We start from the raw sequence: 21,535 nt of genomic DNA, 5'->3' as shown, positions 1-21,535 counted from the left end.
TCTCAAAGCATTACTGAGCCCCACTGAGTGTCAGTACAAAGCTCTCAAGGGATTCATTAAAGCAGATAATTGAGACCATGGTTGCACAAACCTCTCACAGAGTCTGTATCAAAAGGGAAACACCAAATACCGTAAAATAACTGAAGAACCTTGAAGCATTAATGAGCCCATGAGTGTCATTACTGATAAAGGCTCTCAAGGGACTAATGAAAGTAGATAATTGGCGGCTGCAACTGCACAATCCTTCTCACAGAGTCTGTATCAAAAGGCAAACACCAAGTACCTTAAAATAACTGAAGTACCCTGAAGCATTAATGAGCCCCACTGAGTGTTGTTACTGACAAAGCCTCTCCAGGGACAAATTACAGCAGATAATTGGAGCCATGATTGCACAAACCTCTCAGAGACTCCAAGGCAAAAGCCAAACCCCAAGTCCTTTGAAAAAGCTGCAGTCCCTGCAGGGAGCATGAAGGAGCCCCCAGGGCCATTGCTGAGCAAGGCTCCCCAGGGACTCCTTGCAGCAGATCCTTGAGGCCGCTGGGATGTGGGCTAGGGGGGGATGCTGAGGGCAGCACAAGGGGCTGACAGTGCCCAGCCTGGCTGGGGCTGGGCCAGGAGGCCCCAGGGCCTCAGGACAAGGTGTCTCCTCCCAGCCCTTGCTGGCACAGACCCTGCTGTGCCCCAGGGCACCAAGACTTGGCTTCTCTTTGTCCCCACCTGTCAGCACTGCCTGCAGTTCTCTGCTCTGCCTGGGGCCTGGGGACACTTGCTCAGTCCTGTCCCTCTCTGGGACCCATTAAAAGTCCAAGAAACTTTGGAGTTGGATTCTGCCTTGGAGTTCTGGAGAGGTTTCTTCAGTTCCCTCTCAGGGACTGATGTTCAGGGCCTGAGCACAAAGCCCCAGAGGGGCTCATTAAAGTCCTTGTGCTGTGTCTGTGCTGCTGAGTTGGGCTGGGCTCCTGGCACAGAGGCAGCTCCTGGTCACCAAGAAGAGCTTCAAAAGCACATTTCTCTGGATGAGCAGCTCTTGTGCCAGCCCAGCAGGGCTGGGGCACTGCCTGCAGCCAGCCCGGGCACAGCCCAGAGGCACAGAGAGCTTCAATCAGTCAGGGCTGGGAAGGGGCTGAGAAGTGCCTGGGGCACAATCACTGCCAGCCCTTGGCACAGGAACCTCTGGCTGCAGGACAATGCAGCTGCAGCTCCTGGAGCCATCTCCTCAAGCTGGAACATGCCAATGCCTGCAGAGCCTGTGAGTACAACTCTGAGGATTTCTGGGGCAGGGGAGGTGAAATGCTCATGGAGTTCTGACATGCTGAGGGGTTCTTAACATTCATAAAATATTTCCAAGAAAGGGTTTTTGATAAAAATGTGGAAACATCCTAAGACTTTGTATTCAGTTTCCAACTATTGGAGAATGGCAGGAAGGGAGGGTTAAATATTAATGATAGTATGAATTATTAGTTATGAATTTTGTCAAGTGCCTGAGATACCTAAACTGTAATTTATTGGCTCACAGGAGATCCCTAATGTGCTTTCAGCCACTCTGCCCATGGACAGCAGCAGCATCACCTTTGCTGGAGCCATCAGGCTCAGTCTGAGCTTTCCTTTCTCCAAGCTGCAAACAGAACCTGCCCCCAGCCAGTGCCCTGCAAACAGGCAGGGTTCTGTAGGGCCAAGGAGAGTGCACAGAGATTTGGGGGCTGTGAGTGCTGGCAGGGAGAGATCAGGCACAGGGAAACACCTGCAGGAGGAAAATCTGCAGGAAGCAGAGAGAAGATCAGGCAATGAGAGAAAACAAAGCCCAGCAATGCTGTGGCAGGGAGAGTTTAGAGATGCCCACAGGAGCCCCTGCAGTGCAGCCCCTCCCTCTGAAGAAGCCCCCTCCCTCCTGTGCCCCAGCCAAGCCTCTGCCCTCAGGGCCGGGGCTCCAAGGCGTGCAGCCCCTCCTGTGCAGGCAGAGCTGCAGCAGAGCCGTGGGGCAGCTCTGCAGCCCCGGGCCCAGTTCCCTCTGCAGAGCACAGGGCTGGGAGCAGCTGCCCGGCCCTGGGGGCTCTGGCAGGGGCACAGCTGGCTCAGGGTGACGCTGTCCCCAGGGCCCGGCTCTGGGCAATGCTGTCAGTGCAGCCAGGGAAGGAGCTGCATCTCCCACAATCCAATGCCATCAGAAGGACACTTGGAAGTCTCCCTGAGATTTCAGTCCAGGCTGGGAGCTCCAATCCAGGGTGCAAACCTGTCCTAGAGCATCTCTGAGTTATGAGATTGATGGGGAAAGGCAGAGCTGTTGTGACACTGAAAATGCTGCTGGGTTGGTGAAATGAGTGATATGAATCCTTGGCTACAAATGTGGAGCTGGGCTGGGGTGGATCCATCTGCTCTCAGCAGTACCTGGGGGTTTGTAAGAGAAACCTGGGAGTGTGAACATCCTCCATTTGAGAAAAGTGAAAGCCCAGAGATACTCCAAACCGAATGAAGGGACAGAGCATCTCCCCTCACTCTCCACTCATCATCTTATGTCAGGGAACTCACTCTGTTCTACCAGAGGGCAGAGGAATTGCTGAGGGTTTCTGCTATCCAAGAATACGAGGAGAGTCATGGCGGGAGATTAAAAAGAAAACCTCAGAACTCCTTAACACAAAAGCATGTCCATGTAAGTTACAGAGGATGGTGTATGGGATATGGCTTTGATTTTGCTTGCAGCTATCTCCTCTAACACTTCACTTTCCTTTTCTCCATGAACAGGTGCCCATGTGCAGCCCCAGCAAATGTCCAACAGCAGCTCCATCAGGCACTTCCTGCTGCTGGCATTGGCAGACACGCGGCAGCTGCAGCTCCTGCACTTCTGCCTCTTGCTGGGCATCTCCCTGGCTGCCCTCCTGGGCAACGGCCTCATCATCAGCGCCGTAGCCTGCGGCCACCACCTGCACACGCCCATGTTCTTCTTCCTGCTCAACCTGGCCCTCAGCGACCTGGGCTCCATCTGCACCACTGTCCCCAAAGCCATGCACAATTCCCTCTGGAACACCAGCAACATCTCCTACACTGGATGTGCTGCTCAGCTCTTTTTCTTTCTCTTCTTCATCTCAGCAGAGTATTCCCTCCTGACCGTCATGTGCTACGACCGCTACGTGTCCATCTGCAAACCCCTGCACTACGGGACCCTCCTGGGCAGCAGAGCTTGTGCCCACATGGCAGCAGCTGCCTGGGCCAGTGCCTTTCTCAATGCTCTCATGCACATGGCCAATACATTTTCCCTGCCCCTGTGCCATGGCAATGCCCTGGGCCAGTTCTTCTGTGAAATCCCACAGATCCTCAAGCTCTCCTCCTCCAAATCCTACCTCAGGGAACTGGGGCTCATAGCTGTTAGTGCCTGTTTGGTACTTGGTTGTTTTGTGTTCATTGTTTTCTCCTATGTGCAGATCTTCAGGGCCGTGCTGAGGATCCCCTCTGAGCAGGGACGGCACAAAGCCTTTTCCACCTGCCTCCCTCACCTGGCTGTGCTCTCCCTGTTCCTCAGCACTGTAATGTTTGCCTACCTGAAGCCCCCCTCCATGTCCTCTCCATCCCTGGATCTATCAGTGTCAGTTCTGTACTCGGTGGTGCCTCCAGCCCTGAACCCCCTCATCTACAGCCTGAGGAACCAGGAGCTCAAGGCTGCAGGGTGGAGACTGATGACTGGATGCTTTCAAAAACGTTAAACTGCTGGCCAATTTCTGCAAATCACTTTTAAAAAAAATAATGTTTGATACTTCTTGTTCGTTTCATTTCTGAGATAATTTTTCTTAGTTTTACTTTTATAATATAGTCCACAAATAAATGTAATTCCTTGTGCCATTTGTCATTTTGTTTCTTTCCACCTTCCCTGTGGCTACAGACTGTGTCAATGAGGGGCTGTGATCTCTGTGGCTTTAAATGAACTAAAGGATCTCCCAGCAGAGTTTTCTGCAGAGATGCCCTTGTGTTGCCTTCTCTGGAGCTGCAGCAGCAATGTCTGTGTGCAGAGCTGGGGCAGATCAGTGCTGGCCCAGCAGCTGTGCCCAGCAGCAGCAGCAGCAGCAGCACTTCGTGTTACCAGTGCTGCTGCCGTGGCCCTGCCCCGCTGCCCTGGTGGCCCTGGTGTTGCTGCAGGGCCTGAGTGCTCTCGGGGCCGGGCACAGCCCTGGGGGTGGCAGTGCCGGGGCTGCAGCAGGGACAGGCCATGGGCACTGCTGGGGCAGCGCTGACGCCTCAGGCCAGGCCCTGGGGGCTCCAGGCTCCTTGCCCAGGCTCTCTCAAGAACACGGCCAGGCCAATGCTCAGCACAGAAACCCCCGTCAGCAGCCCCAGGCTGGCCGTGGGCAGGCTGGGGGCAAACAGCATGGCTGGGGCTCTGCAAGGGCCCTGGGCCAGACGGGAAGGAGCAGCAGAGCAGGGGCTGATCCATGCCCAGTGCGCTGCACAGCCCAGGGCAGCGTCCCAGAGCATCCTCATACAGCTGCCAACAACATCCCCCCTCTGCAGCCCTGGCCTCTCCCCCAGCTCACACAGGTGCCCCATCCTTGCAGGCACAGACACGGCAGCACTGCCTCAGCAGCCCCTGTTTGCATTGCACACAGCAGGGCCAGCACCCCCATGCTGTTGCTGTGGGGACATGAACCTGAGGGAGCACAAATGCCAGCAGCCCCTGGGGCCAGCAAGGCCTGTGGGACACCAGGGAAACCACTCAGCTTTGTCCTGGCCTCTGCACTCAGCCAGAAAGTTTGTTCCCATCAGCTGGGAGTTTCCTGTGCCACTGCAGACGCTGTTGCTCAGAGCCAGGGCTGCATGGCAGCCACCCCCAAACTGCCCTGAGCATATCCTTTGTCCCACCTTTACTTTCTTTACTCTTCCCTTGGACAAATTTCTTCCTCTTGCCAGGCCCTGTTCCCTGCCCTGCAAACAGCCCATCGCTGTTTGCCCTTTCCTCTCTGGCCCCACTCCCCATTGCAGTTCCTGACTTGGCACCATGGGAACGTCCCCCAGCCTTCTTGCCCACCTGGGCACACTGCTGCCTCATGTCCAGCCTGCTGTCCATCAGGCCCTGCAGGTCCCTTTCTGCCTGGCTGCTCTCCAGCCACTCTGTCCCCAGCCTGTAGTGCTGCAGGGGTTGTTGTGGCCAAAGTGCAGGACCCGGCACTGGGACTTGTTAAACCTCACCTTGTTGGATTTGGGCCCTGGATCCAGCCTGTCCAGGGCCCTGTGCAGAGCCCTCCTACCCTCTAGCAGATCCACACTCACACCCATCTTGGTGTCATCTGCAAATTTGCTGATGATGGACTCAATCCCCTCATCCAGATCATCAATGCAGATATTGAAATCCACGCTGGCTGGCTCTGATCCCTGGGCCATCCTGTGGGTGCCCTGTGGTGGCACTCAAGGTGATCTGTTCCATAACCTTGCCGGGCACCCAGGTCAGGCTGACAGGCCTGGAGTTCCCCAGCTCCTCCTTCCAGCCCTTCCTGGGCATGGGCTCACACTGGCACCTCCAGTGCTCTGGGCCCTCCCTGCTGAGCCAGGACTGATGGTAAATGATGGAAGCAGCTTGGGGAGCTCATCCACCAGCTCCCTCATCCCCCTAGGATGGATCCCATCTGATCCCATACACCTGTGAGCATCTGAGTGGCTCAGCAGGTCAGCAGCTGCTTCCTCCTGGATTCCAGGGGGCTGTTCTGCTCCCTGTGCCCATCTACCCGCTCAGGAGAACACTTGTCCTGAGGACAACCTGCCCTAATACTGAAAATTGAGACAAACAAGGTGTTAAGTAGCTCAGACTTTTCTTTTTCTTTTCTTACTATATTCTCCACTGCATCCAACAACGAGTAGATGTTCTTCTCCTAACTTTTGCTATGAATTTTTATAAAAACTCTTTTTTTTTTCCTTACAGGAACCACCAGATTAAGTTCTAATTGAGCTTTGACTTCTATAATTTTCCTTCTGTATAACCTAAGGATGTCCTTAAACACTTCCTGAGTTTCTGGTCCTTTTTCCCTCCAAGTTCTCACAAAATCTCCATGTGGAGCCAGGACAGTCATTTTCCTCTCTAGCTCATCTTTTGCCATCCTGGGACAGGCTGCTCCTTCCTCCTTAAGATTACTATCTTTAAGTGTGTTCATTCTTCCTGGACCCCTTTTTTCCTAAGGGCTGTTTCCCTTCAAAAAATCAGTACCTGATTTGCTACTCCCCAAGTCTGCATCCTAAAATGGCCAAAGTCTGCCCTTCCTAATTGCAATGTAGAAGTTTTGTTGCTGCCCCTCTTTCTTTCACAGAACATTGAAAACTTGATTATTTCATGGTCACTCTGCCCCAGGCAGCCTCTGAGCCCCACATCTGCCCCCAGCCCTTCTCTGTTTGTGAACAGCAGCAGACAGAGCTTTCCATGGCAGTGGGAGTGTCACCAAAAATTCAGTGAAACAGAAAAATCTTTTTAACCCCAGTGTAGCATTAAGAAGCAGCATTCTTTATTCAGCTGGATGCACGGGGGAGAGCTCCTCCCAAAGCTGTGCATGCTGAGTACAGGAAAGTTTCTGTTTATATTCTGCATTTTGCACACATATTCATTGATTGTCCTGGACTTAACATGCATATGATAATCATTTCCCCAAAATCATTAACATATTCCCCCCTCCCCTTTACCCATGTGTTCTTCTGTCCTGGGGGTCTCTCTGGTGGTCCCTGGTGGTTGTGGACCCCAATGTTCCAGTGGGCCTGGCTGAGCTGGCAGGACCCTGAGGCTGCTGAACTTCCAGTTCCCCTTCTCACACAATGGGCATTGTGTGGTTTCCATAGGCCTGGGGATGTGGAGAACAAGCTCCAGGTGTCAGCTCACCTGGTGTAGACAACTGATCATCTGGTAATATGAGGTCACAGAGTGGGGTATGACATCACAGAGTGGGTAATGTGAGATCATAGAGAAGCTATGACATCATAGGCCATATCTGTGATGCCACACGGCAGAATTCTGACATCATAGAGCAGATGATGACATCAGAGATTTGGCTGTGACATCAGAGACCATCTCTGTGACATCAGATAATGGGCTGTGACATCACAGAGCAGGCTGTGACATCCCAGAGGGGCTGTGTGACATCCCAGAGGGGCTGTGTGACATCCCAGCAGGGCTGTGTCAGGTCACTGGGTTGGTCACTCCGCCCCAGCTCCCCCTCACAGTTTCTCCCAACAAGTCCAATGCTGTCCATGCCCAGCGGCGTCCCTGTCCCCTGGGATCCCCCCGGCCCACCTGGAGCCACAGCCTCCACCAAAGGATGTTCCACAGGATCCACCCCAGAGCCTGACATGGGGACAAGGGGCCAGGGCTGTGTGACCAGGACATCAAGGACGGGCATTATCCAGGTCACTGTGGCCTGGGTTGGGTTGCCCAGGGCAGGAAAGATGTCTGGCAGCTGGAGCAGGGTCTGGGAAGGGCCTCCAAGGTGGGGCTGGAGCCCTTGGGCTGTGAGCAGAGGCTGAGAGAGCTGGGCTTGTCCAGCCCAGAGCAGGGAAGGCTGAGGGGCTCCTCATCCCAGCCTGGCAGTGCCAGCGAGGAGGGGATGGAGAACACAGAGCCAGGCTCTTCACCAGGGGCCTGGTGGGAGACAAAAGCCACTGGGTGGGAGGGGAAAGAGGGGAGATCAGCCAGGACAGGAGGAGATGAAATGAGTCAGGCTGGTTTCAGCATTTCCTCAGCACCAAGAGCAGCCTGACCTCCCTTCTCCATCCACCACTGACAGCTTTGCAAATCAGGAATTGTTGGAGCTGTTTTGCCCCCACTCCAGGATGAGCATCCTGATACAAGAACTTAATTGTGTTTATATCTATCACAGAATCACTTTTGTCTGAAATTAATTTTAGTATGGAAATGACTTGCCAATGGTGGACTCCTCAGATGCTGCTGGGACATTGCACATAGCTCAGGGAAGAGCGAGATTGTTATTAAATTGTGTCCTGTTCAACCATGGTCTGTTGGCCATGAGGAGAAACTTTCTGTGCCCCTGAGTCTCACCAGTTCCTGACCCCCAAAGGACACAAACCTGATGAGTTGTGGTTCCCACTCCAGTGGCTGCACTTGGACCTCCCTCCATCCCCAGAGCAGAGCTCCCTTGTCCCAGAGAGTCCCTGGCAATGCAGGGATGAAGGAAACAGGAAAGGCTGTGGGGATCATGGGCAGGGCACAGCCAGGGAGAAGAATGACTTTGGCATTTGATGGAGCTGTGCCTTCCCTTGGCTTTGTTGGCTGACAAGAAATGAACATCCCTCTGTGTCTCAGGCAGCTCCTTCTGCAAGGAAAGCAGGTGGGAGTTGGAGCCAAGGAGCTGAAAGCTGCAGGTGCAGCCTGGGCTGGAGGGAGCTGAGATTTGCACAAGGCTGCTCTGAGTGCCAGGGCTTGGATGGGGGAAATGGTGGGGTGGGGGTAGGGACAGAGTCTGATTGATTGTCAGCCATGAAGGGTCTTGATTTTCATATCTATTCCAACTGCATGAGGAGGCACTTGGATTCAGTGTCAATTGGAGATTGCACATATCGATTTATCTAACAGGAAAACAAAACTAAACAGGACCTGAGAAATCTTTTCTCGCTGTCTTTTTAAATATCAGGTATTCAGTTTGAATACACTACTGAGATCTACTTAACCACAAAGGATTTGAAAATTAAAATCAAATGATTCCCAGAGGCTTGGCTTGTTCAGGTGTTCTGAATGTTCATGAGCCCAGCGACACTGAATTCCTGCACTGAAGAGCTGAAGGCTGAACAAGCCTCTGGAGCAGTGAAATTCAGCAGCAGCCTCCAAGTTGCTGAGGATGTCAGCAGCCCCCAGTGAGGCCATCCCTGCCCAGAGACCGTGGGGGAATGGGCAGACAAGGAGAGCGTCCCTGGGGCTGGGGCAGCACAACTCAGAGGCACCAGCGGCTCCAGCTGGGCAATGGAGTGTGGAATGTGGCTGGGAAAGCCCTGCCTGGGCTGGGCCAAGCAGCACACACAAGCCCTGAGTGCCATCCACTAAAAAACTCTCTCAACAAGACATTTAAAAGGAATTACAATTGTTTGTGTACACTGAGTTGGATGTGCTGGAGAAATATCAGCAAGAGATTCTCAGGAGCTCTAAACAACAAAACAGGAACTTTACTGGCAACTTTAGAATATCAGACAAAACTTTGGCAAAAGGTTTAATACAACATTCAATTAACAAGAAACACTTCTAATAACATTAACTTTGCTCATTCAATTTCCCAAACTCTAAGCCGGTTCCATTTTAGGTTACTCAAATTTTGCAAGAAGAGGGAATAAGAAAAAGACAAATAAGATTTAGAGAAGTACACACACACCTTGCAACCCCTGGATACCAGGACATTTCAGATGGAAATTCCAAGAGGATCCAGGATCAAGATGTGTGCTTGCCTTGTGGTCAGCCTTCAATACCCCTTGGTCTCCCTGGGCCCTTCTCCCAGGTGGGGCTTGGGCTCATTTGGTCCCTCAGGAGCTGGGCTGGGGCTGCAGAGGTGGCTGTGGAGCATTGCCTGTGCTGGGCCAGGGACTGGCAGCCACTGCTGGGCTGGGATAGAGGCTCTGGGGGGATTGGGGTTCCAGGGCAGGACAAGGCTGGACCTGCCCCTTCCTCCTGCCACACATGAAATGTTTCCAGCCAAGAATCTCCTCCAGTCTGTCAGAACAGGGAATGTTGGAGGTGAAATCCCAATTCTGGCCATTGGCGCCCGGCGAAGAAGGACAGTTCCTTTCTATAGGAGGGAAAGCACAGAGCCCCAGTGTTTAGAAGGCAGGTGAGAGCCTCAGTAGGCCAAGGCCAGCCAGACTTGTCAGGAATGGCAGATCTGGGAGCAGTCTTTGGATTTGAGGAATTTTGGAGGTAGAAGCCCAATCTTGGCCATGGGCACCTGGAGAAGCAGGACAGTTCTTTCCCATAGGAAGGAAAGCACGGAGCCTTCCCCAGTGTTTTGTGGACAGATGGGAGGTGACCCTCATGAAACCATTGCCAGCCAGACTTGTCCTGGCAATATTCCTATTGGAACAATCCCTGCATATAAGGATATTTGGAGGTCAAGTCCCAATTCTGGCAATGGGTGCCTGTAGATGAAGGAGAGTTCTTTTCCATAGGAAGGACATCATGGAGACCTAGTGCTTCAGCAGCAGAAGAGAAGAGACCCTCAACCTGCCAAGGTCAGTTGGACCACTCAGGTGGCTCCTGGAAGGTCAAAGCTGCTGGGCCTGTTCTGTGTTCCCTTGGTTTTGTGGGGCCCCACAGTGTCACAATGCTGCCTTGGATCTATGAGGCCCCACAGTGCCATAGGAGTGACTTTTTTCCATAGGATCCAGCAGTGTCACAATGGCTCCTTGATAACAAGAAGACCCTCAGTGTCACAATGGACCCTTGGTTCAATGGGGTCTAACAATTTCACATTAGCCCCTAGGTTCCAGAAGGCCGCGCAGTGTCACAATAGTCCCAAAAATTCCATGAGGCCTTCCAGTGTCACAATGGTCTCCATGTTCCCCAGCCCCCACAGTGTCACGGGACTCCTCTGTTCCATGAGCCCTGCAATGTCTGGACCCTGGGGGTTTGCAGTGTCACAATGGTGTCCTTTGGCTCCACAGTGTCACAATGCACAACTGATGACACAAGGCCCTGCAAAATCACCCTGAACCTCTGGTTCCATGCAGCCCTGCAGTGTCACAAAGGTCTCTTGGTTTCCCCAGGCCCCACAGTATCATAATGGTCCTCTTGGTTCTGTGGGGACCCCCAGGGTCACAATGGTCTCACTGGTTCCATGAGGCCTCACAGTGTCACAATGCTTTGCTTATTCCTTAGGGCCTCACAGTGTCCCAATGATTCTATGAGTCTCCATGATTCTATGAATCCCCTCAGTGTCACAATGGACCTTGGTTCCATGAGGCTCTAAAGTGTCCAAATGGTCTCTCCATTAGGTTCTATGAGGTCTTGCAATGTCACAATGGACCTTTGGCTCCATGGGATCTCGCAGTGTCACAATGGCCCCTTAGTCTCATGACACCTCAAAGTGTCACAATGGCGTTACAGTTCAATGAGGCCCCACAGTGTAACAATGGACTCTTGGTTTGATGGGGCCTCTGAGTGTCACAATGATCCCTACATTCCATGGAGCCACAGAGTGTCAGTATGGTCCCCTTGGTTCCATGAGGCCCAGCGATGTCACAGCGCTCTCCATGATTCCATGAGGACCCACAGTGTCACCATGGTCCCGTGGTCTCACAGGGCCCCACAGTGTCACAATGGTCCCTTGGTCTCACAGGGCCCCACAGTGTCACAATGGTCCCTTGGTTCCATGGGCCCTGTGCTGCTGCATTCCCCCCTCTCCTTCTCAGCCTGCCCTGCCAGCTGAGAAATGCTCCTTGGGGCTCGGCCTTGGCCAACAGCCCCTGGGCTCAGCTCCTCTGCAGCTCATCACAAACACTGTCTGCTCCAGGCACTGCTGCTGCCCAACCAGCTCCTGCTTTCTGGAGGAGCAGCCCTGGGAACTGGTTTTGTTCCCTCCGTGGCACAACATCCCTGTTCTCACCCTGCCAAAGAAAGCTGTTGGTGCCAAGTGCGGCCAGGATGAACCATTGCTGGGACTGAAGCCCCTCTCTTGGGGCCCTGCAAACAGCGCTCCAAAAGGAGCCCTTGGAGCTCTCCTGGGCCAGTGACTCCCTCTGAGCGGGGCCTCTCCCAGCCAGGAACTCTCCCGTTTGCTGCACTCGGGGATCCCCAACAACGACGGAGCCTGGGCCGATCCCCCCACTCCTCCAGGCTCAACCCTTCACCTGCTGGGGAGATGCCAAAGGATCCACAGGGAGCATTTCCTGCCCTCAGGGGAATTTCTCCCAGGTGCCTTGCACTGACTCTTTGTGTCTGTGTGCACACAGGAGTGCCTGTGCTGGGGAAATGTGGCAGAAATGCTGCTCTCTGAGGGGTTTGAGAGCCTTGGAAAGCTGAGTCAGTCAGGCCTGTAGGTAAGGTTAAATCACAATGTCTAAGTAAAGTTAAATGCTGCTAAGAGTTGTTCTTTTGCTAAGGTATTAAGTTTAATTTAATATATTAGCTAAGTTGAATATTAAATGTTATTCTTCTGTTAAATTGGTAAGTCATATGTTTTAAGTTAGGTTAAGTACTGTTAAGTGCTGTTCTTGTGCGTAATTGTGAAGTTGAAGGTATCAGTTAAGGTTAAGGTGTAAGTTAAGTCCTGTTAAGTTTGAGCTGCATTAAGCTTTTGGGCCGTATTCCTTTCATCCTTGATCTCACTCTCCTTGTGTCACTGAAACACACAGGGACAGTTCGTGGCTCATTTCTGGTTTGATTGCCTGGATATGGTTTGGTTTTGTTGTTGCTTTGTTTCCTTGGTGTGCCTGAAGTGTCCAGTCTGGAGCAAAGTGACTCTTGCCAAGGAACTTTGTGCTGCTCTCCCTTAATATTAAATCTGGTTTTTGCGGATCCCTCACTGGGCATTTTTTCAGCGCTCTCAAGGCCTCGTTGGTACCAGGGTGAAGGAGCCCTGGCCCAGGCTCTGGCCCTGGGGGACACGGGGACGCTGCCAGGGGGTCCCTGTCCCCCTGTGCCACCCCCAGAGCCCCGGCCCCCGTCCCCCCTGTCAGGCTCTGGGGTCGATCTCGTGGAACATCCTCTGGGGGAGGCTGCGGCGCCGGGGGCGGGGGGACCCGGGGGGACAGGGGACCCCGCTGTGCACGAGCAGGGTTGGACTGCTCTGGGGGGAACTGTGAGGGGGGCCGGGGCAGAGTGACCTCCCCAGGGACCTCACACAGCCCCTGTGATGTCACACATCCACCTGTGATGTCACACAGCCCCTGTGATGTCACACAACCCCGTGATGTCACACAGCCATCTTTGTGATGTCACACAGCCCCCATGTGATGTCACATTGCCTCCTATGATGTCACAGTCCCCTGTGATGTCACACAGACCCCTGTGATGTCACACAGACCCCTGTGATGTTACACAGTTGCTCTGTGATGTCACAGAAGACTCTGATGTCAAAGAGTCACACTGCGATGTCACAGGCTGCTCTATGATGTTACACAGCCACCTGGTGATGTCATAAACCACTTTCTCATGTCACCCTCTATAATGGCAAGATCTGCTCTATGGCCTCACACTATGATGTCACAGACAGCTGTGTGATGTCACAACCCCCTCAGTGATGTCACAAAACCCTCTCTGTGATGTCATACTGCCACTCTGTTATGTCACAGCACACACATTGACCTCACTGCATGCTCTATGATTTCATACAGCCATGCCATGATGTCACTGCCTGCTCTGTGATGTCACACAGCCCACTCTGTGCTGTCACACAGCCCCTTGCTGACATCACAGCTGCTCTGTGCCTCCATGACACAGCCACAGAGGAGCTGCTGGGACACAGCCCCCTCTGGGACATGCCACAGCCCCTGCCAGTGCTGAGCCCCTGGGAGCTCTGTCTGTGCCCTGCTGGTGTCCCTGAGGGGCCCTGGCAGTGCCCCAGCCCTGCTGGGCTGTGCACAGGAGCTGCTCCTGGCCAGAGCTGTCTCTCTGCAGCTCTGCTGCCCTTGCCAGGAGCTGCCTCTGGGCCAGGAGCCCGGCCCAGCCCAGCAGCACAGACACAGCACAAGGGCTTTAATGACCCTCTGGGGCTTTGGTGATCTTTGCATCAGACTCAGTCCCTAAGAGTGTGCTCAAAGAACATCTCAAGAACTCAAAGTGAGGTTTCTCATGCATAAAATTGATCCTTCTAAGGGACAGGACTGAGAAATCATCCCCAGGTTCCAGGTTGAGCAGAACACTGGTGGCAGTGAAGACAGGTGGGGACAAGCAAGGCAAAGGTGTCTCTGGTGCTGAGCAAACCTGCGCCTCTGTCCCTGCAGGCTGTGGGCATCCCCCGGCTGCCCCTTCTGGCTGGCCCCTTCCTTTGCTGACAGCTCTGCCTCCTGCCTGCCTCTGCCTGCCCACACAAAGCCTTGGGCTGCTCCAGGCTCCTGCTGGGGGACGTGCTGCACCACAGCCCTGCCCTGGCAGGGAAATTCCTTTCTCCTGGTGTCCACTCTGGGCCTCCTCAGCTGCCCTTGGTGCTATTATGGGTTCTTCAGGCTCATTCCCACTATGAAGAAAAGCTCGAGCCTCTCTGAAACCACCCTTTTATCCCTCCCAGGCTATTCCTGTTCTGTCCTCAGTCTCCACACCATTGAGCCCAGAGCCTGCAGACTGTCCCTGCTGGTTTTGTGAGGAGGCCTCCAAACCCCATCTTGGGAGACTTTTGGAGAAAAAATAAGATCTGTGAAATTGGAAAAATTGTGGTCAAAGTTATTTTCTCCCAAATCTTGCCTTAACAGAAAAAGGCTCAATATCTTTAAACCGAACAAGGGTGGATTTACGTTTGTTAGAAGGAGGAAATATTTTACAGTTATGAGAGCGGCACAAAACTGCAACTGTATTTCCACAGAAGTGGATTCCCCATCCTAGGAATTGTCCAAGAGCAGGAGCTTTGTGCAACCTGATCCACTGAAACTCCCTGCCCTCCCCAGTGACAGAATTCCTCTAGTGTGGGTTCTCTGATGTGCTGGGTGCCCTCACAACGCTTCTGGCCAGAATGTCTGCTGAGGGCAGCCAGGCTGCTGCAGGGGCAGTGCCCTCACAGCCATCACCATGGCAGCCCTGTCCCCTGGGCCTGGCTCTGCCCTTTCCTCTGGCCCTGCCTTGGCTCTGCTGGCATGAAGAGTTTTGTCATTGATATCTTGTCCCCAAGGTGCTGGGCCAATGGCTTCCCAGTCAGGCTCCTGGAACAGAAGTGGCTTTTCAGAGGCCAGCCAGGAATGAGCCCTGAGGCAGCAGCTCTGCACTGGTGGCCACCAGGCCGGGCTGCCAAGGGAGGCTTCTGGCCATGGCCTGCAAGCAGCTGCTGCTGCCAAGGTGCCTTTGGTGCCTCAGGCTCTCCCTGGCACAGCTCCCAGCACGGCACTCTGCCCTTGTGCCCGAGGACTTCCCTGTGCTGGGGCTGGCCTGGGGCTTTTCCTGCAGCGGGACCTGCCCTGCTGATGGCACAGGAAAGGCAGTTCCTGCTGGAGCAGGAGGCTCTGCCTGCAATGGCCTCCAACAACTCCAGCAAGGCCCTGTTGACTTCAACATTGCTGCCTAGAGCACTATGTTCTGATAATTGTTATAGCTCCTGAACTGTGGAGTAAATAATTCTGGTAAAGTTCTTTCTGTCCGATCATGATCAGAAACACTCAGAGCTGTATTTATATAAGTTTATCTGGTATTCCATCATTAATCCTGCAGGACAAATTGGGTTAAAGTTGAATTCCACCTGTCCAATATTTCACACATAAACCTTTGACAAAGTCTGGGGCGGGGATTGGATCCATGCGCTGCCAGTCTCCTCTTTTAGAAGGATTTTTAGAAGTCTATGGACCCTGCAGGGGTTTGAGGATCCATGGTGGCTGTTGATGTCATTTCTCCATCTCATGACTCAGAAGGAGACCCACTGTGGCTATGACAGGAATCCCTGTGAGTGTCTGGGACATCCCAGATCTTGGGCAGCCTGGGGACTCCTGGGATGACACCGTGGAGCCCCCGTGAGTGTCTGTGACAGATGGGTGCCTTTGCAGCCCAAGGTGCCCTGGGATGTCACCATGGAATGGCTGTGACTGCCTCTGACCACAGGGCTCTTTACCATCCCAAAAAGCCCTGGGAGGTGTCCATGGAGCCCCTGTCCCTGCCTGTGACATTCCAGCTCTGGAACAGCCTGGAGACTCTTGGAAAGTCCCCATGGAACCCCTCTGAGGGCCTGTGACAACTCTGATCCTTAGCAGGCAACCATCATCAGGAGCCTGTTGCTATGGTCAGTTTCCATGGCAACCATCACCACGCCCCCCTGTTGCTATGGTCAGTTTCCATGGAAACCATCAGCAGCCCCCTGTTGCTATGGTCAGTTTCCATGGCAACCATCCCCAGCCCCCTGTTGCTATGGTCAGTTTCCATGGCAACCATCACCAGCCCCCTGTTGCTATGCTCAGTCCCTTGGCAGCTCCATGGAGACCCCATGCCAGGGCTGGTTGCCATGGACACCAGCTCAGGCCTGCAGCCAGAGCCCGTTGCCATGGCAACCATTGGCAGCCCCATCCCCAGGCTGATGGGATCCCAGAAGCACAGAATTGGCTGAGCTGGGAGGGACCCATCAGGATCCTCCAGTCCAACTGCTGGCCCTGCACAGGACACCCCAACAATGCCAGGCTGGGCCTGGCAGCGCTGGCCAAACGCTGCTGCAGCTCAGAGAGCCCTGGAGCTGGGACCCTTCCCTGGGGAGCCTGGCCAGGGCCCCAGCAGCCTCTGGGCAAAAACCTTTTCCTGACATCCAACCTGAGCCTGCCCCGACTCAGCTGCAGCCGCTCCCTCCACTCCTGTCCCTGGGCACCAGAGGGAAGAGGTTCCCACAGCCCCAGCCAGGGACCCGCTCCCAAGGCTGCTGCCATGGCCACCAGGGCTGGCACCAGCTGGGATGCTTGGTTTCCACGGGCCGGGCTTCAGGAATGGGATTCCCCAATTTCCTGCTCCCGCTAAAACGGCGCTGCCCTCGCTGCCCTCCCGCCTCCCATGGAAAGCACAAAAGGCAAAGATCCCAGACTGGGAGAAGAACAATTTATTGGGAACAGCAACCAGATAAGGAACAAACAGGAACAGAAACAATATTGATAACAGAAGGGATAAATACAACTGTTTACAGGGAAAATAAAAACACAACTCACTGGGTCTGCCTGGCCATGATTTCTCCTGCCTGGAAAGGACACCCTTCTCCTCAGGGGGAGAGAGAGAGAGTCCCTTTCCTGTCCCTGGCAATGACCTGAGGTGGGACTGAATGTAATGACAGGGCCATGGCCAGACCCTCATGTTCTTCCATTCCACAACATGTCATTGGTAGGGGCAGGAAAAGGGACAGGTGTCTTCCCAGCATGGATCACAGGGAACATGGATCACCAGGACTCTTCCCAATGTGGTTCTCCCATGGGGGATGAAGCTGGAGTGGTGCATGAAGCTGTTCCTGCAATCAAGGCATTTGCAGGGCTTCCCTTACTGGTGACTCCGTTGGTGTCTGGTCAAGTGAGAGCTGCTGGTGAAGCTCTTCCCACACTGGGGACACTCGTAGGGCCTCTTCCCAGTGTGGATGCGTTGGTGGATGATGAGGGCAGAGCTGCAGCTGAAGCCCTTCCCACACTCCCCACACTCATAGGGCCATTCCCCGGTGTGGATCATCTGGTGGCTGATCAGGGTGCTGCTCTGCCTGAAGCTCTTCCCACACTCCAAGCACTTGTGGGGCTTCTCCCCATTGTGAAACTGCCCATGGACCACCAGCTCTGAGCTCTGGCTGAAGCTCTGTCCACCTTCCTGGCTCAGGGTGGGTCTTTCCTCCTCAGAGCACACTGGGCTGGGTTCGGAGCCCCTCCTCCTGTGGGATCTCTGGGGCTTTTCTTCTCCCTTGCATTCCTATGCCGTGGAGCCACTCAAAACGGCCTCTTCCATGAGGTTCTGCCATGGGGATTTTTCCTCCTTGGTTGCCATCCTCAGCTTCTTCCCTGGGGGAGGAAGGCCAAGGAGAGGATGGGATTTGCCTCCGTGCCAGAGGGAAGGGGAAGGAGATCCCCCCAGTGCATCCCCAGCAGGACGGGGTTGGCAGCAGGGTTGTCCTGCAGCTGAGGGCTGTGCTGGGCTGGGAGATGGAGCAGGAGAGAGGGGGAAAGGGGCACTGACTTCCTCCTCACCTGCCTGGGGCTCCTGGGGCACCTTCCTCTTCCTCGCTGCTTCCTCCTCTATCCAATCAAGATTTGGGAATGGAAAACTCTATTTTGGGAACCAAGCAAGGGATGAGCACGTTGAGTTTTGTACTGGATTGAAGGCAAACCTGGGGGAGAGTCTAAGTCATAATTACAATTTAATAAGAAAATGAAGATCAAGGCAATGATACAGAAACACTGCCTTAAACTGACGGAGTCAAGATATAACCTGACACCCTGCCGGTCAGGGAGGTGGCTGCAGTCCCATTAAATGGTGGCTGCAGTCCTGTGGGAGTGATGATCACTGCTTGATGTCCAAGCAGTGATCCTGTAGAAGGGTCTGGTCTTCCTCTGAAGGTCCAGGGGTGGTTCTGGAGCTCTTGTCCTCTGGGAATCCAGTAGGCAAGCTGCTCCTTTCTTCCTCTGAGGGCTGGCTCAGGGCAGCACAGGCGGGCCCTGAGCAGTCAGGGCTGTGTGTGGGTGCTGGCTGCTCTGCTCCAGAATTGAGCTGGAAAAAGCCCTTGGGAGCCGAGGCAGGAGCAGGCAGGAAGGGGCCGGCGCTGCTGCTGCTCCTGGCCGGGAGCCCCCGCTGGGCCGGGCCGGCGCCCCCTGCGCTGCGGCTGCTGCTGCTGCCAGAGCCAGGCGGGACTCCGGGACAGGGAACGGACGCGGGGGGACAGCAAAGGCCTGGTGGCTGCAGGGATGGTGACGCTGGGGCCAGCGCCTGCACAGAGCTTCAGCCCGCAATTAACCCTGAGGGAAACGCTGGGGAAAGGCTCCATTTCAGCCTTTCTGCACTCGTGGCTGGGAAGGGACTGAAATGAAAGGAGAACAAGCAGGGCCCGATCCCTTCTCCTTTGGGAGGAGCCCCAGGCCTAGGGCTGTGAGGAGCCGTGAGGGGCCATGAGGAGCTGTGAGGGGCTGTGAGGGGCCATGAAGGGCTGTGAGGGGCTGTGAGGGGCTGTGAGGAGCCGTGAGGGGCCATGAGGGCATGTGAGGGGCCGTGAGGGGCCATGAAGGGCCGTGAGGGACCGTGAGGGGCTGTGAGGGGCTGGGAGGGGCAGTGAGGGCATGTGAGGGGCCGTGAGGGGCCATGAAGGGCCGTGAGGGACCGTGAGGGGCTGTGAGGGACCATGGGGGGCTGTGAGGGACCGTGGGAGCCCAGGAAACTCATGGAATCAAGGTTCCATTGTGACACTGCAGAACCAAGGAGATCATTGTTGACAGGATGGAAGCTCTTGGAACCAAGGGGCCATTGTGGCCCAGCAGGGCCTTGTGGAAGCAAAGGGACCATGGTGACACTATGGAACCTCATGGTCCACAGGTTCATTGTTACACAGCAGCCACAGCAGGGCTGCAGAACCAAGGGGATCATTGTGACACTACACAATCTCATGGAACCAAGGCATCCAAATTACTGAACCTCATGGAATCAAGGGTCCATTGAGACACTGTAGATCCAAGGACACTGTTGTTGGCAGTACTAAAGCTCATAGAACCAAAATTCCATTCTGACATTGTGGGGCCTCATGGAACCATGAAGACCATTATGACACTTCAGGTCCCACTGGAATCAAGGGGCCATTGTGACACTGCAGGGCCTTGTATAACCAAGGGACCATTGTAGCACGGCAGGGCCTCATGGAATCAAGGGGGTCACAGTGACCCTGTGGGGCTCCATAGGGGGCCATGAGGCTCTATTAGGGGCTGTAGGGCTCCATGAGACCTCGGTGCCATTCTGACTGTGGAACCAAGGATACCATTGTTATACTACGGTGCATCATGGAACCAAGGAGGCCATTGTGAACCAGCGGGGGAACCTGCTGAGACTATTGTGACCCTTCAAGGGTCATTGTGGAGCTGCAGGGCCTCGTGGAACCAATGAGACCATTGTGACATGGCACGGCCTCATGGGACCAAGGGGACATTGTGACACTGCGGGGCCTTGTAGAACTGAGAGGCCCTTGTGACCCTGTGTGGCACCATGGAACCAAGGAGAGCACTGTGACACTGCAGGGCTCCGTGGAACTGAGAACTCGTGTGGCAGGGAGGAGCCCAATGGAACCAAGGGGCCATTCCGTACTTCAGGGCTTCATGGAACCAAGGTGCCATTGTGATACTGCGGAACCAAAAGAGACCATTGTGACACTGTGGGGCTTCATGGAGCCAATGAGACCATTCTGACACTCTGAGTCTCCATGGAACCAAGGGGCCACTATGACACCACAGGGCCTCACAGAACCAAGGCAACCACTGTGACACAGCAAGGTCTCATGGAAGCAAGCGACCAGTGTAACACACCCAGGCCTGGTGGAACCAAGGGGCCATTGTGATCCTGGGGAACCCAATAGAACCTAGGGGCCCTTTTGAGACTCTGCATCCTCATGGAACCAATGGGCCATTGTGGCATTGCACAGTCCCATGGGAACAAGGAAACCGTTTTGACACTACAAGGCCTCATGGAAGGAAGGGGCCATTGTGCCACTGTGGAGCCAAGGAGACCATTGTTATATCACTGGGCCTCATGGAAACAAAGATCTGTTGTGATCCTACAGAGCCTTATAGAACCAAGGGCTCATTGTGATGCTGCAGGGCCCCAAGAATCCAAGAACATAGAACAGGTCTGGCTGGCTGGGCCTCCTGGGGGCTGCCTGACTGGTCCAGCTGACCTTGGCATGTTGAGGATCACTTCTCATCAGCCACTGAAACCCTGGAGTTCTGTGCTTTCCTTCCTGTGGGAAAGAACTGTCCTTCTCCTCCAGGGGTTCATGGCTGAAATTGGGATCCCTCCTCCAAATTTGATTATATCCAAGGATTATTCCCATATGTCACCTGTCAGGACAGACAGCTCCGGCTGGTCTTGGTTTTTTGGGGGCCAACTCTCATCTGCCTTCAAAACACCCGGGGCCTGTCCTTTTCTTCCCATGCAAAAAAACATCTTTTATGTCCAGGCATCCATGGCCAAAACTGAGGATCTACCTCCAAAATTACCTCCTTATATCCAAGGATGTCTCCCAGACAAAAGCTTCTAGGCCTGTCCAGGTTCCCTTGGCTTCCTGAGGGCCAGCTCTCATCATCCTTTGAAACACTGGGGCCCTGTACTTTCCTTCCTATGGAAAATAACTGTCTTTCTTGTCCAGATGCCCATAGACAAAAGTGTGGTTTGGCCTCCCAAATTCTGTCTCTCCAAGGATTCTTCCCTGACAACAGGTCTGGCTTGCCTTGGCCTCCTTGGGGCCGCCTCTAATCAGCCTTTGAAACACTGAGATCCAACCTTCCTTCCAGGAACCCGTGGCTGAAATGGAATTCCACCCCTAATACTCCCCAAATATCCAAGGGTTGCTTTCAGACTAAAGCTGCAAGGACAGGCAATTTGAGGTGTCATGGGACCAAGGGTCCATTGTGAAACTGCGAGATCCCATGGAGCCAAAGGTCCATTGTGACTTTGCAAGGCCTCATGGAATCATGGAGACACAATTAAGACACGTCACAGCCTCATGGAAACAAGGAGACCAATGTGACACTAATGGGACTCATGGAATCACGGAGACCATTGTGACACTGTCAGGCCTCATGGAACCGGTGAGACCATTGTGACCCTGGGGGTCCCCACAGAACCAAGAGGATCATTGTGATACTGTGGGGTCTCCTGAAACCAAGAGGCCTTTGTGACACTGCAGGGCTGCATGGAACCAAAGCTCCAGGGTGACACAGAGGGGCCTCCTGTCATCATTGGTCC

General features: G+C 54.1%; 1 protein-coding gene across 1 annotated transcript; it reads left to right on the top strand.

Annotated features, from left to right (window-relative positions):
* Positions 1-2,720: 2,720 nt before the first annotated feature.
* LOC139603999 (olfactory receptor 14I1-like) lies at positions 2,721-3,695 on the top strand. Its single transcript, XM_071454999.1, has one exon. The coding sequence runs from the start codon at positions 2,763-2,765 to the stop codon at positions 3,693-3,695; it is 933 nt and encodes a 310-aa protein (XP_071311100.1). The 5' UTR covers positions 2,721-2,762.
* The last annotated feature ends 17,840 nt before the right edge of the window (positions 3,696-21,535 follow it).

Source organism: Agelaius tricolor, unplaced genomic scaffold (genome assembly GCF_023055355.1).
Source record: "Agelaius tricolor isolate 1412-34295 unplaced genomic scaffold, bAgeTri1.0.p SCAF_43, whole genome shotgun sequence".
Taxonomy (NCBI): Eukaryota; Metazoa; Chordata; class Aves; order Passeriformes; family Icteridae; genus Agelaius; species Agelaius tricolor.
Note: the sequence above shows the minus strand (reverse complement) of the source record. Positions and strands in the feature narration are given on the sequence as shown.